The sequence below is a fragment of the Cnephaeus nilssonii genome, assembly GCF_951640355.1.
Source record: "Cnephaeus nilssonii genome assembly, chromosome: 11".
NCBI lineage: Eukaryota > Metazoa > Chordata > Mammalia > Chiroptera > Vespertilionidae > Cnephaeus > Cnephaeus nilssonii.
The window spans coordinates 61567433-61583458 of NC_137082.1; the positions used below are offsets into that span (position 1 = coordinate 61567433).

Consider the following 16026-nt stretch of genomic DNA (forward strand, 5'->3'; position numbering starts at 1 on the left):
CCCTGGCAGTACCCATAACCGGTAAAAAGTCATTCACACAGTAACATAGTACAACTACTGTGCTATTCACAAAGTCATTCACAAGGCACTGTTTTGAGCATTGTTTTTTTTTTTTTATATATGTGCAAGTTGAACAGTATCCTAACTTGTCCTAAATGAAAGTGAAATGTTCCTACCAAAAGATGATAAAAGCGTAGCCCTTTCTCTGTACATGGTATGTGTTCTTCAGAACTTTCTTGGCTTTCCTGAATACTTGCTTTACTGGATTCCTCTCTTCCTCTTTTATAAAGTCACTGCTAGTATTAAGTGTTGGAGGGAACAAAGGTATTATTGGGATATCAGCTCCCTGAGCTCTCAGAACAGTGGTAATTAGAGAGATGCAGTAGCTAAGAGCTCCGCTGACCCGTCCCTGTGAATTCCACACTGATTCCTTTGGTTTCTCCAGTCTCTAAACGCACTGATCCCCAGAGTGCCCTTCAAAGGGGGCCAGGCGGTGTGAACAGCAGGGATGTCAAAGGTGAACTGTTCTCTTCTACCATCTCTACTCCCCAGTCTCGCTTTGCCATTCACTAATACAGGGAAATTGGCATCTGTAGTCCCACTTGAGCCCTCCTGTGCTTGAGCCCTCCTGGGCTTCGAGGATGTTTCAGCTTGCTGGCTCTGGACCAGGGAAGATCTTTTCCTTAAAAGGGTAGCTGTTGCCCCATTCTGGAAGGAGCAGCATGGTATTGCCTTCCCCTGTGGGTAAATCGGGCTGAGGACAGCCGTGCTGCCCCTCGGGAGTGTTTGAGAAGCCCCGGGCCCTGGGAATGTGTTCAGTTTCCCCAGCCTGCAGTGTCATTGAGAAAGGAGTTTCTGTCCAGCAGAGTGGTGGAGCGGAGCGCCTTGGGAACTGCAGGTCTGCAACCAAAGCTCAAAGGAAACTGGCACCCCGGCGCAAGGTAGGAATGCGAGCAGTCAGCGCTTGGGGTGCTGGCTAGACATCAGACTTGCAAGCCAAAGAATATACACCTGTAGTGATATATTTTTGTTGCTTGGCAAGGCCTTTCCATCTGGTGGTGGTGGTGGTGCTGGTGCTGGTGCTGGTGGTCCTCTGTGTGTCCTGCCCCCATGCCATGCTTGCCTTCTCTGCTTGCACAGGGACAGTGTCGTGTGGAAAGTTGGACTCAACCTTCTCCTTTCGTACTGCATTCCCGGGCTATCTGATAATCTCTTGAAACCAGAGCTTGATATCCTTCAGTTTAGGATTCAGCCTAGACCCTTACCCCGGAGAGTTGGCAGAGTTTAGAGGTCTGTGGTTACAAAATAAAATGGGTAGCCAGCTTCCCGCTGCTTTAGCTGAGGCTGTGATTCTCTATCGCATCAGAAGGAGTGACTTCCTGCCCCCAGGACAGGCTGAGCCCAGCACCCTGGCCTCCCCTCCCGCATTCCGGGCCCAGAAGGCACAGCACCTTCTCCAGCCACCTCAATGGAGTGAGAAAGTCTGACCCTTTCATTAAATGCACACACTGCCTTGACTTCAGAGATTGCTCTTTCAAAGACTGCTGTAGTCTTGGTGGCAGGCCTCATCGTGCATGGGTGTTTAGTAGCGATGACAGCATGCTTTAATTATATGTCACATTCCTGCTGTGTGTGTAGTTCTTCCTTTAAGGAACAAGACGACTTTGGGGATATTTTTTTCAATCTTCAAGTACTCTAGAAATTGGACATCATTAGGGTATGTCATATAATCTTGCTTCTTTAACTGACCGGGGTTTAGGTTCAAGGAGACAGAGGAGAATGGTTCTGGTTGATAGTCAGACTTGTGGGGAAGGCAGATGGAAAGGGATGGTGCAAGGTTCAAGGTTTCCAGAAATCAAGGCAATTTGAGGGCTTCATAGTATTTTTCTACTCTTAAGTATTTATAACCAAGTGTTTCAGAACCCTTGTGCAAGGCCTGGTTCCATGTGCCTCTCAGAAATCTTACCCATTTCCTCAACTTCTTAGCTCCACTTTTGGGGAACACTCTCAGCAGAGATCCCCTGAGACTCCCTGGTCTGGGTTTGAGACAAAAGCTCCCAGAACTGAGCAGGTAACTCTGCCCCTCGTTTGCCCTTTTCCAACCTGTTCTTCTATATCAAGGTCTCAGCAGTTGCAAGTTTCCATGGAAGTAGGGTTAGGGCATTGGTTATAGTAAGTGGTCTTGTCCATCTCTGGGTCTGCCCAGGCTTGAGGTGGGCAGAGGTTGGAGTTCCCTTGTGGCTGGCGACATTTTCTTCCATGATCTTTGCTGCCATCCTCATGTAGAAGGTGACTTCTTCTGTTCCCTGGTGGAGATAGGATCACTTAGGTGATTTTGGACGAAGGATAAACACTGGCTATCAAGTTAATGATGGGGCTAAGGGCATTATCTTGTCTTGTCCCAGGCTTTTCACTCGTACGCTAATCCATTTACAAAGTATTGGTAGTCCGTCTCCATTGATTTCTTGGGAATCTAGGTTTAGTAATAAATTGAAAAGGTACTTTTGCTTGCTTTACTTTAGAAAGTTTTATGAAGCTGGGGCCATTTAAAAGTAAAATGTCAATTTCTGGTGTGTAGTACATACTCAGTATGTACTGCAGTGATGGCGAACCTATGACATGCGTGTCAGCACTGACACGCGTAGCCATTTCTGATGACATGCGGCCGCTGAGGCGGCCGCATGCCGAGGATGAAACATTTGCGAAATAATGTTTTTTCCTCAAAGTGACACACTACCCAAGTTATGCTCAGTTTTTTGGTGAAGTTTGACACACCAAGCTCAAAAGGTTGCCCATCACTGATATACTGGAAGAATGAGTGAATCAACAAATACGCATACTTTCCCCTTAGTATTAGGATAGACTACAATATGTCTTTTACAGCCCATCTATTCAATTAGGCCCTTTAAAAATATGTACATCACTATCCCAGCAGTGTTAATAACACATTTTGCTTAGTGTGAGTGGGCAGACAGCTTCATTTCCCAGTTAGTCATAGAAGCCCTTTTTATGTCTGCTTAATCCCCCAAAACCAAATCCTTAATGGGATGAGTTCTTAGAACACGAAGACCATGCTCTGTTCCCAATGGTATTTATATATTACTCTCTGATACACAGAGTGGGGGAGGGGCGGGGAGTAGAGTTACTGACTCCTTCCCCTAATATTAATTGTGTTTCAGACATAGAGGAAGTTAATTTCAGGGTGCTAGAGTATGGAGATTTATCATACATATACAAACCACTTTGCTGTACATTATTCCATTTGACCTTCAAAACGACCTTGTGATTGAGCGAGGATCCTGCTTTAGACATAGGGAGATGAGTTCACCAGGGCTCTGTGATCAGCCCATAGTACCAGGGACAGAAGGGGCAGAAGTGGAACTCAGGGCAGCATGTTTGACCCCAGGTGCGGCAGGACTGGTTTGTCCTCTGCTAGGAGGATGGCAGGGGGAGCATGTCCTTCAGAAGATGCACAGACAGCACCAGGGCCTACTTTCCACGCAGCACTGGCTCACAGCTGGCCTTAGATTTTTCCTCCAGTCGGCCCTGTCACATCACTCCCTATCCCCAATAGATTTGTGGGACAGGGAAGAGGTGGGTGGGTGGAGGGATGAAAGTTGGGGGGTCACCAAGGGAGGTCTTTCCATATCTTTCTGACTAATGGTGAGAGGTGGCAAAAACATGGCAGAGAATGAGTGTGAAAGCTGTGTCAACTCTACTAGGCCACGTGAGCACACACTCAAAGAGTTCATTCTCCTCAGAGGATTGACTTGTTCCAGATATTGGTTTGATGACGTCCATTCCCCTAAGGCTGATGGGGTTGCCTACCCTCCAACATGCTGTTGAATGTCTCTGTGTGATGGGGAATCCTTTGCTGAAAGTTTTGTCCCCGTGACAGCCCTTTGAAACTTCTGATAGCCAATCAAAGAGGAATGATTCATGAAAGTGGTCATTGTTCCCACTGAATGTGATAGAAAACCTTTGCGCAAGCCCAAACCAGAATTCGTGTTGCTTCACGGCTTTGAGACCTGCACTGTGAAGGCAGAGTCTGCTTTCCAATTGGCCAAATATTGCCCTCTTGACCTCAGCCAAGCAGTGTGGCATTTAAGAGAGAGAGTCTGTTTTGGTGATCCTCGGCATCCTCTGGTATTCCAGTAATAACTACATCTCAGGTTTAGAAACACTTAACCTCCTTGCCTTGGGTTTCTAAGTTTACTTTCCTGCTGCATTATAGCAACTAAAGGGAGCGGAACATAACCCCAGGCTCTGAAGTTGCACTTGCATGGCGGAAGGTTGTGAGTAACCCAGGTGCTGAGGTTTGCAGTAACCAATTCATACTAACTGTCAGAGCTTGGTACTTACCCCACACCTTGACTCCCAAAGCACCCTCATGCCTGTCATCTCATAATTTTGTGCTCATGTCATCCTTGTGATACACTGGGGTTAGGGAGACCTGGGGAGCGGGGAGGGGCATTGCCATGTCTCAGGTTCTCAGCATGTCAATGGAAAACCTGGCCATGATTTGGGGTCACCTGGCCTCCCCCTCTTAGTAACACCTGTGGGTTGATGACCACTTTGGATGAGGGAGGTCTGCACCGTGGAGGAAGTGAGTGGCCACAGGTGGAAGTGGCTACGGAAGCCTGTGTGCCTGCATCAGACTTGACGAGGGGTTCTCTCTCCCACTGATGCTGGTGATGAGTCAGGTTGGACCACAAGGTAACGTGGGATCACCGCATCACCGGCAGGTGTTGAATTTCATTTCATTTTCTCCTCACGCATCACCTGTATGATGGTTTTCATGTGCACGTGTTTTCCAAACTAATCGTTTGGTTTCTTTTGTGTCTGTGACAAAGCCGCAGACGTTGTGAAGTCCCCAGGTCCCGTTGGCTTTGTTTTGGCCCCTTCTCCTGTAACCTGACGCACTGACAAAAAGATCGGTGTTTTGTTTTTGTGTGTGCGTTGGGGGCGAGGTGCGAGGGAAATCATCAAAAACACGAACATTTGGTATTTTCAAATAACCCTTCTCTTGGGCTGTTCTTTCCTGGCAGGATGACAGTGCCGATTTGAAATGCCAGCTTCAGTTTGCCAAAGAGGAAGGCTCCCTGATGCGCAAAAAGATGGCCAAGCTGGGCAAGGAGAAGGACGAGCTGGAGCAGGAGCTCCAGAAGTACAAGGCCCTCTATGGCGACGTGGACAGCCCCCTGCCCACCGGGGAAGCCGGTGGGCCGCCCAGCACCAGGGAGGCGGAGCTGAAGCTGCGGCTGAAGTTGGTGGAGGAAGAAGCCAACATCTTGGGCCGGAAGATCGTGGAGCTGGAAGTGGAGAACCGAGGCCTCAAAGCGGAGATGGAGGACATGCGAGGCCAGTATGAGCGCGAGGGCCCAGGCCGGGACCACCTCCCAAGCATTCCTACCTCACCCTTCGGCGACTCCCTGGAGTCCTCCACGGAGCTCCGCCGACACCTGCAGTTCGTGGAGGAGGAAGCGGAGCTGCTTCGAAGGTCCATATCTGAGATCGAAGACCACAACCGGCAGCTGACACATGAGCTGAGCAAGTTCAAGTTTGAACCTCGCCCGGAGCCCGGGTGGCTGGCGGATGGCGGAGGCAAGGGCATGAATGGAGGGGCTCCCCTGCAGGAGGAGCTGAAGTCCGCCCGGCTGCAGATCAGCGAGCTGAGCGGGAAGGTCCTGAAGCTACAGTATGAGAACCGGGTGCTGCTGTCCAACGTCCAGCGCTACGACCTGGCCGCCCACCTGGGCCTGCGTGCCCCGAGCCCCCGGGACAGCGACGCCGACAGTGACACAGCCAAGAAGGAGAGTGATGGGGAGGAAGGCCGCCTGCCCCAGCCCAGGCGGGAGGGCCCCATTGGCGGGGAGAGTGACTCGGAAGAGGTGTTGGAGAAGACATCCGGCTTCAGCAGCGGGAAGCCATCGGAGGCCAGCGAGCTGTGTCCGGCAGAGGTTCTGAGGGCCAGGGAGGACTCCGAGTGCTTGGTGAGCATAAAGCACGAGGCTGAGCGGCTGGAACGGACCATGGAGAGCCTCATCACAGACACCAATGGCTTTGTGGACGACGTGGCCTCGCCGGGGCCTGGTGCTCAGGGGGAGGGGGACAGGAAGGGGCCCCAGCTGCTGGGGACCATCAATGCCAGGATGAAGACTTTCCGGAAGGAGCTCCAGACCTTCCTGGAGCAGGTGAACCGGCTCGGGGATGGTGTGAGGGAGCGCCTGGAAGGCCTGTCTCCCTTGCCCCACCTCACAGAGTCCTCCAGCTTCCTCTCCACTGTGACCTCCGTGTCCCGGGACTCCCCCATCGGGAACCTGGGGAAGGAGCTGGTCCCAGACTTGCAGGTAAGGGGGCTCCTGGCTCTGCCTCCCTGCTCGGTTTTGCTCTTCCTCCTCCTTGCTGGCCTTGCTGCACTTGAACTCATTCTGCTCACGGCTGCTTGGTTATGATTTGAAGCCTGCATTGTACTAAAGCCTCAAGTGTCAACCAAATCCTTTCTATTGGTTGGGTTTCTTTTTTTTTTTTAAGTTCTCTTTTATTTCCTTGTTTCTTTTTCCTTTTTCCTCTCTTATTTTTAACTGCGCCATTGCTCTTGGCTTAGAGGTCCTCCCTCATGACACCAGGCTAATCCCAATGGAAGCGATAGGGATCGAAGCAGTCTTTCTCATTTTTTTGGTGTCTCAAACGACCAGCTATCCTGATGAAGAAGCTAAGAGGAGTTTTAAGACAAAGTGCAAACTCATTTCACAGTCAGGATAATTAGCAGACTCGCTCAGGAGCAAGTTTCATTGCCAAAGGGGACAGTTCTGAAAGGCCCTAGGCTCCCAGGCCCACCCACTCCCACTGGAAGATGAGCCAGAGTGGGGAGAGGAGCCCGGCTCTGAGAGAAGGATGGTTGTGATGGAAAGTCTCGCTGCTGGCTTGCTCCCGCTGCCCTCCCTGAGCCGAGGGTGAGGGCCAAGTGGAGTAGCCGTCCCAGGACTGCTTTCCTATGCGTCGCCCTGGGGTGCATGACCCAGCTGCCACCCTGGATTATGGCTTTGACTGCTCGACCACAGCGAGGAAGGAGGAGCCTTGCTTCCGTATCCTTCATGGGTAGCGTGCTTGCGGTTGCGTCTGTGATTCATGCATCCCCATTGCATGCGCCTCATAACCAGTGTTTTGCATTCTTCCCCCTCTCTCTTTGCTTTCCAGATCTTTCAGCCCATCGTTTTGCTCATCCTCATTTTGGTTCTGTTCTCTTCACTCTCTTATGCCACTGTGTTTAAGTTGGTTTTTCTGTCCGTGCTTTTCTTCGTCTGGTAGTGTTCTCAGTCGTCTGCCTTACCCATTTTTGTTTTTCTTTATCTCCCTTCCCTACCCCACCCTCACCCTCTTGTCCTTTGTTTTTTATTTAAAATTAAAAAACAACAACAACCAAATCCCTCCATGCACCTAACAGTCCAAACTGAGAGATCAGATGGAGTGGCAGCTGGGTCAGGAGCGAGGGGACGAGCGGGAGCACTTGCACCTCCGAGCCACGCGGGAGCTGCACCGCCGAGCCGACGGGGATGCCCGGAGCTGCAGGCCGGGAGGCCAGAGCTGTTTCAATCTAGAGGTCAGCAACCTGGCTGGTCCCACCGGCCACCCCTCTCCCCTGCCCTCCCACCCTTCCCTTGCTGTGTGGTTGGCTGTCTGACATTTCCTGTGAGTCCAAGTCCTTTAGCAAACACAGTAGGAAAAGATGGAATCAGGAGGACTTCACTAGGAGCCAACCCCCTACATGCAGCTGGAATTGGAGGGTCTACGCAGGCTGAATGCAGGGAACTGCCAGCACCCCTGGTCAGGCAGGCATGGTCCCACCCGTACACCTGTGTCTCCAGGGCCCATGGGTGCCTGGAAATTTAGCAAGACGTAGGAGACTGATTTGTGAGCATTACCCGGCTTCTTGTCAAACAGGAAAGAAAACTGGGATAACACCAAGCACTGTTTTTGCTAGTCTGGAGAAAACCCCTCCCATGTCTCACGCGTCCCGTAGTTTCTGGTGACGGCGCTCTGGCCAGTAGCAGAGTCTAGGCGTGCACTCCTGACCTGGACTCTTCAGCATGCTCTGTTGTTCCCACGGTAACGCCTTGTCAACAAAGTCCTGAGCCACCACAGATACTCCATTCTATGAAACAGTTGTCAGTGGTCCTGTCGGCAAAAGCTCCTCCATGCAAGTAATTCCACCCAGGACCAAAAGACAGGTGTCTCTGAGGAGTGAGTCCCTGACTCGGATACTGCTGGTCACGGCAGGGTATTGCAGGGTTAGGCAACATAGTACACATTAGAAAATATCTGGATAAAGAATCTTAATTTGTTATTCCCAGTGGGGGTGTTACCACTCAGCTCTGAGCCTTCTTAGTGGCTTCCAAAGGGCAGAGTAGGGAGCAGGGCAGGGAGGGAGCCTCACACCTGGAAGCAAACAGGAGCTCCCTCCACAAGAAGGTCAGGCATTTGACTAAGAAATGAGGAGGCACTGGGGGTGGAGCGCTTGGGCCTTTTGCTCAGCTTGCAGCTAATGCCTTGGTTAGGCAGTGAGTCCCCCTGTTAGAGGGAGGCGGGTGGGGCAGCTGGCCCACCCAGACATGAGTTCAAATATCTCCAGTCTGTGAGAGAGTATGTCACATTTCTACCCTCGTGGGTAGGGCACACAGTAACACGAAAACCTTCTCCAAACAGCTTAAGTAAAACAAAACCAGTTTTTGAAACAGCCCTTGTAGTCCACCACCTTACCTTACTCTGGCAGAGGCCAGGCTCGCCCAAAGGTGGCATCCAAGTCCATGCCCGAGAGAGAAGTAACTGTGGACCACACAGAGGTGTGACAAGGAGAATTCCGCATGCCACTGGCCAAGCACACGGCAGTGCCAGCTCCCGGACGACAAGCAGAAGCCCTGCGTGCCATGTGGGGCTGCTGTGTGCCACCCCAGAGCAGCAATGCCGGGTCCTGCCAGTCTGGAGCTCACAGTGCCCAGCATAAGCATTTGTGATTTTTAAAGATGTCTTCTGGGCACAGGCTCTGGACATGGAATTGGACATGTATTACGGCAGATCAACTTTAGTGTGTTCTCTTTCCAAATTTGCAGGTAAGCTGTTCCTAGGTTTTATACCAAAGGTAAAACAGAGCACTACATATTTGGGTTTTCCCCAAAAAATAGATTTAGTGATTGGTGTGTCTTGTAACTCTATGGAACTTTCACAGTAAGACCCTTTGATCAACCCGTGCCCCATGCAGGGTCTTCATCTGGAATACTGGTTGCTTGGACACTAGCAGATTCACAATTCTATACATTTCACATGAATTGAATGATCCACCTCCAAGGCAGAAAGCTCAGGAAGACACGTGTCCCAGCTCTCAGTTCACACTGAGCACAGTGATGTCTAGCAGGGCCGCCATGCTGTGCTGGAATCACCCCAGACACCTGCTCTGTGTGCATCACTAGCCCTGTTTCTCAGGCACGTGTCAGCCTCTGTTTTCTCATCTGTAAAATGGCCCTGCCTGCTTCATGTGGTTATATGGGGATGATTCTCAGAGCCGGTGAGCTATTACCTGAACAAGTACACTAAAAAGTGCTAAATGCCATCTAAACATCGAGTATGATTAATAATAAGGAGGGGGATTATGTCCCGCCATCGAAGACTATAGGCGGGAAGGGGTGTCACAGCTACCCTGGTCATGGGACCAATTTTCTCTGCCCACTGTAGCCCTTTGTCGCTTGTTACTGGCTGTTCCCGGGTCCTGTACAGAAGCACAGCTCTGGCTGGACGTGGCCGCCCTGGTCTCCCCGATACACTGTTTGCGGAGAACTGCAGCTGTCTTCCCATTGGCGCCATCGTTCAAGGCCTGTCACGCAGCCCTGTTAGTGAAGCTCTGATCAAGTGTGCTATCGTGCCAGGCCACTGAGACGTTGTCCTGTTGCTTGGCACATACACACACGCACTGCATAGCTTCAAAAACCGGCAACAATCAGAGAGAGAGAAATGCTTTATTGGATAAAACAATGTTCTAGAAAGGCAAACCTCCAGAAAAGGGAGACTAGCCGAGTTAGTTGGTGCCACATGGCAAGTCCGGATTGCCGAACAATGTAGCTCAGAAGGGAATGTCTGACTCCCTCATGATGAGAATGAGAAAAACGAGGCCTGAGTGGAGCAGTTGGCCATTCAGCTCCCAGGGGCACGGTGGTAGGACTGGGTCTAAAACAGTCTGCTCAGGCCTGGTCAGTCCTGTCCTCCCTGCTGCCCAGGACTGCAGGGACTGGCAGCCCTGACCTCCCCTTGGCCCCGGGGCCCAGACACGCCAACAAGAGCTCCATTTCCTGGGGGATGTTTCTGAACACGGATCACTCAGGTGATTAACTGCATGGCCAGTGATGTTGCCAAGGGATGTTTCTTCTTTGTGAACATCTGTCTGGTTTTCTTTAATTTTATATATTTTAACGAGAACATAAAAAAGAAGAAGGAAAAAAAACTCATAGTGAAAGGCAGTGTCTAGGGAGCATCCCCAGAAGGGAAAATGGTCTGAACCCAAAGTTTAACATCCTTTGTTGGGACATTTTTATTCACTAAGGCATTTTGCACAGAAGAGAAAACCCAATTATGCATGCAAGCATATCATATTTGAAAATATCTTTTAACCCTTTGCACTCGCTTGCTTTTTTCTCGAATCCTTTATTCTAATGCTAACCGTGTCGAGTCACACTCGACATCCGAGTGCAAAAGGTTAAAGATAACACATATTTTAGGACCACTTTGGTGGCTCCATAGCTTTTCCTTTTATTTTGAGGAGCCGAATATCCACCCTTGTGGAGTCTGGGTCTGGGGTGCTCTGTCCCTCAGGTGATGTCACCCTGACAGACAGCTTCGTTTGGTCTTTGAATACTACATTGGGTTGAAATGGTACAGCAGACAGTTCTAGAAAGAACTCCTAAAAGCCTCTTAATGAAAACATCCAGAACGCAGTGCTTACAACTGCTTCCCTCTGAGGCCATGATGGAAAGGGTACCCAGGCCCCCATCAGGGCAGCTGACTCACTCCTCCTGTTGAAGACCCCCAGGAACCGGGGGAGAGGCAAGCACAACAAGGCTTTCCTCTAGAAGCAGGCCAAGACGGAGGCTGCGTGCACCCATAGCAGTGTATTCCCTCCTACATTCCCTTTGGAATTACCACTAATTACCTGCATAAGCCAACTGCTACCACGTCCGAACTTCCCCCAGCTCTTTGCCTTCGTGCCTCGGGGAAGGGATGGAGCCTTATAGGACACCTAGTATCAGTGGCTTAGAAGAAGAAACAACTTTCTGACTTTCAGCTGAAGTTTTAAAAAAGGATCCATTTCTCAAGTTCCATTTGCGAAATGCCTTCTAGGATTTCCACCTGATAGATTTTCCTATTTAGGGAAAGGGGGGAAAGGTAAATTCTTATTTTGGAAAATTCAGATGTTTGGGGCAGGTTAAATTATTACTTGTACTAATAGCAGCAATACCAGTAGCAGCAATAACAACAAAAGGAGAAAAGTAAAAATCTACATTCTTACACGGTGGCATTTTAGCAGATAACAAATCTGTGAAGGAAGCCTGCCGCTCGGATGGCACACATAACAAGTCCAGGAAGGGAATGGCATATCCACGCCCTGCCCTCTTAAAACAGTCATGGGCAGAGGAAGCTGAACTCAGAGTCTGTTAACACCCACTGACCCATTAATGCAACTACACAAAAATTAACTGGTAAAAAAAAAAAAAGGATTTCACACAAACAGTATTCCTGTTGCCTGTTCGTCTCAGTAGATGGTAGCAAGATTCTCACACCTGGCACCAGGTTCTTCCCTGACTTTGCCCCGCGTGAGAGATTTCCATTTGTTAAGAGAGAGCAATGTATAGAATATGTGGTTTGGAATGTGCAGGGTACCTTAAAAATAGTTCTCAATGAGGAGTAGCCAAGCACGGGCACTGGTCAGATTTCAGATATAAATGAAACCAAGCCTGTGCCCAGAGGATTGGGTTTCAGAAATCTCAAAGGGCTCTCTTCCCCCAGCTCCCCCTTTATCCTTTAATCGGCGAAGTGCACGGAGCGTTTGTGATCACTTATGCCTCAGCTGTGCCCTACCAGCCACGATGAAATGATGCGTGCTGGTTTTATGCCAAGCATGTGTGCACATTTGTTGACCTCATATACTGCTTTGGGGAGAAGCAGTAACAAAACTGGCCGGAACAAAATGGAACTCACCAGAATATGAAGTCACGGTGAGAGAGCTGGAACAGAGTTCTGGTTACAGTAGTGTTGTTAGGTGATAGCATTGTTAATGCCCTCATGGAAAGCATTCCTTTTCTTTGGTAGAATGAGGTAGTGCAGTTATCTTCTTAGGTGTGGGAGGTAATTTACAAGCCCCTTTCTCTGAAGATGTCCAGGAAATCGGCTGTGTACGTGGGTGTGGGACCCAGCCGTTAGGGAAAAGCATGGCCAGGGTTTCAGAACATGAACAGGGAAGGTGGTTGTGATGTGGAGATGAACAGGCCTCCACGGCCTCAGAACCAAGTAGGGGTGGTATTTGTTTACATAAACTGCTTTCACACAGGCATGTCAAGGTGGATTTGTTTGATGTGTAATCACAATCTTAGGTAAGTGGGCCAAGGATGGGTTTAGAATCAAATCTTGGGGAGCCTGGTTGTGAAGGGAAGTATTTCTTTTCTGGAGGAAATCTGTGTGTTACGTGAAAACTTTCTTCTGATGTGTGTGGCTGTGAGTGGTTGTGTGGCGTAGGCTAGTTTTGGACAAATACTTTGCCAGAGCCGGTTTGCATTTTGTTTTTGTAACACTGGGGTGACGGCATGCCGACTAGGAGACTTAGCTGTTGTAGTTTTAGTATTCCGTCAGCAAAAATGAACAGTGCAGGAAAGTAAAACTTCTAATAGATGATCTAAAGGTTTCTGTTGTTGACCAGTCTCCACAGACACCACGGGAGCCGCTGTAGGTAAACCAGATGCCCCCGAGGAACAGGCCTCCAAAGGGGTGTGCAGACACAGGGACCGCTTGTCGAACAATGCCTGGAGTATGAGACTAGTGTTTGTTTAAACTAAAAATGGTTTATATAATTATTAAGATTAAAGCTGAACTGAATAGTTTAGTGTAATAAATAGAAATTAAATTTATATATATATATATTTTTTTTTCTTAAAAGATAAGTTTAATTAGGGTGTCCATTTTAACATCTAGTACGGAGCTTTGGGCTAATACTAACTGTGTTAGAGCATGGAGGATTTTTACATTTTAAAGGTATAGAGTAATATGTCCCAGAGCAGCGGGGGTAACCTGAGAACCCAACTGGGCGAAACACCTAAAGATATGTACACATATAATACCTTAATAAAAAAAATTGAAAAAAAAAAAAGAGCCAGACGGGAAGCCCCAGGAGGGCCGGGATCTGGGGCAGCTTTACTTCCTGCTATACCCCTAGTAGAGTGCCTAGCACGATAGGTGCTTAATAACGATTTGTTGAAGAAAATGCTGCATACAATATAAAATGTCCTTTAAAATATATAGCTGAATTCCCAAGGAAGTTAAAAAAAAAACCTTCAAGGGTTGGAATCGATTTCGGAATTGAAAACCAGAGCAGTGTCTGGCCTTTGGGTGAGGTGGGTGGAAAGTTGCCAGAATTCATACCCAGAGCCTTGGGTTTTAATAGCTCTAAGAGGACAGGAGCCAGGGCCTTGGGCCCAGTACAGGCAGAGAAAGACATGAACCAGGACCCTCAAAGGGCTGCACGTCGTGAAAGGCCAAACTGGAGAAACATCTGCCTATGGGAGAGGAAGGCAACAGGGATCTTGTCCACCAGCATGGAGTCTCCCCCTCCCCCTGTAGCCTCGCCAGGACCAGGCTTTGAACTGATGTCACCCGGAGGCCCAGGAATCCCTAAGGAAAGGAAGGTTTATGTTCTGTTGCTGGCTTTTGCAAACACAAAGCCCCTCTGGAGGCCCATTGTCAGCCATGTCACATATGAGATCATAGCTGACTCCCCACTGAAGATGACCTCACGATGCAAAATTGCAAACACCCAAGCCAGAAACACGCACCTGGCGCAGGAGTCAGCCAGTGTCCAACGGCAGGATCCAGCGCTAAGACCTTCCGACTCTAGGATTGCCAGAAAGAAACTATAAAATAAATGTGTTTAAAACTACGAAAGATAAGCAAACAGGAAAAAAAAAAAAAGAGTCATTATTGTAAAGGACCCCACACATTAAAAAACAGTAAGATAGAAATGAGAAGTTAGCCATTGGAGCAAATTCAATGTGTAGAGAAGTGCCCCTCTTCAAAGAGAACTCGAAACCTTGCCTAGCAAATATAAATGACTACACTAGTTATCTTTAATAACTAACAAATCAAAGAAGCATGCATGTTCTCAGGAGTTCTTAAAAGTAGGATGCGCTTACATCTTTCAAAAATGTTTTCCCAAAGTTGGTGAATCCCCAGTGTGTCTGATTTTCTCTGTCTAAATCCTTCTTCCTGTAAACTCTCTCTTGGTTCTTCCCTTATGCTAAGGGAAGTGATTTACCCTTTTATTTTCTGTGTCTCCTGTTTTGGGGGTGTGGTTTTCAATCACGACAACTCAGGTAACATCAGATTAGGAAGAGCAAATGAAAAATAACAGATTAGTTAAAGGTAATCAGAAGGACCTAGTGAAATGATCCTGGTTTTTATTGCAACAATCCACTCTCATGCCTAGCTTTACAAATCATCTATCCTCAGGTAGCATAAACCAGTGGGTAAAATCTCATGATTCCATTTTAATGATGCCTAAGATTTTTAATATGACAGTGTTTCCATCTCTAAAAAACACATTTCGAAAGTAGTAGGGAGTAGAGAGTGGCTCCTCTATCCTTGCCGTTTGGACATAAAAGGCATGAGAGATAGACTTTACCAATAAAAAGAGTTTTAAGAGATTCCTTTAACTATTTTTAACTCGAAATGTGACAGGCAGGTTTTTGTGCAATTCCCCTTAGGCACAGACTGTGTGCAGTGGAGAGACCGGAAACCATGTCTGTTAACTGGAGGAGCCCCCACCCCAATTACTGTGAGCAGCCAGGATAGGACTGCCAGGAGAAAAGGAAGGCAGGGCAGACTGATAAGAAAGCATGCAAACAAGTTAATTATGCAACTTAGACATGTCTGAACTTGGGCAGTGAATCTAAGAGGCCGACTGTGCGTGAGGGGTCATGCTTGACTGTCATAATTGCCAGCTCTGATCGCCCCCAGCATTTCATAAAACTTTCTAGAAGCTGCTGTGGTAGCAGAGATACCTCTGGTGTACCCAGGCTCCCGGCTCAGTCTGGGTTGTGGTTACTGCGGTGTTCGAAGTTCAGGAGATAGGCACCACTTACTTACTCACCTGGTCTCCTGGGTGAGAGGTGCAGGGCAGGTGGAGTTGTCCTCCCCAGATAACACAAGGGCCCAGGGCAGAATCCCGGGGGACTTGCCACCGAGTCATTCCTCTGCTGCAGCGCACATGCCGTGTCGCTCCACGCGTGTCCCTGGCATGTGCAGAGGTCTGTCCTGCGTCTTCACACCAGGCAGGGTTCTCCCGTCCACTAAACCCCTTCCTTTATCCCACTGATCAGCTCAGGGCGTCCCCCCCCCACCACCCCCACCCCGTTTTACCTGAACAGAGGAGCTACAGGGTCAGCTTGCACAGGCGACCAGGCTGCATCAAGAGGAGACAGAGAAACTTACAAGATCCGAAAGGTAAATATGTCACGTGGACTTCAGCACAACCATGTCTCAGACCACAGAGCCCCTCCAGAGAGATGACAAGATATGTTGTAAAAGAACGCTGTCTGTCGTGCACAGGCTCCTGAACGCACGGGCTGGAGGGCGTATGGAAAGGTCATCCAGTCCGGCGCCCCCCTCAGACAACTCATAAAGACAGCTGTCTTCCTTTCTGTTCTAAAATATGCTCTTCGGTATTTACGGTGTGGTCTCAGGGAGTTCTTAATACCTAATCTAAATTTCCCTGCA

At 48.9% G+C, this 16026-nt stretch overlaps 1 protein-coding gene across 1 annotated transcript in view; it reads left to right on the forward strand.

Annotated features, from left to right (window-relative positions):
• The window catches only part of MTCL1 (microtubule crosslinking factor 1), a 123441-nt gene that overhangs the window by 68973 nt on the left and 38442 nt on the right, over positions 1 to 16026 (forward strand). Inside the window, exons 5-6 of the mRNA XM_079785233.1 lie at positions 5049 to 6350; positions 7448 to 7603. Coding sequence (XP_079641359.1) covers positions 5049 to 6350; positions 7448 to 7603 — 1458 coding nt within the window. The remainder of the gene's footprint in view (positions 1 to 5048; positions 6351 to 7447; positions 7604 to 16026) is intronic.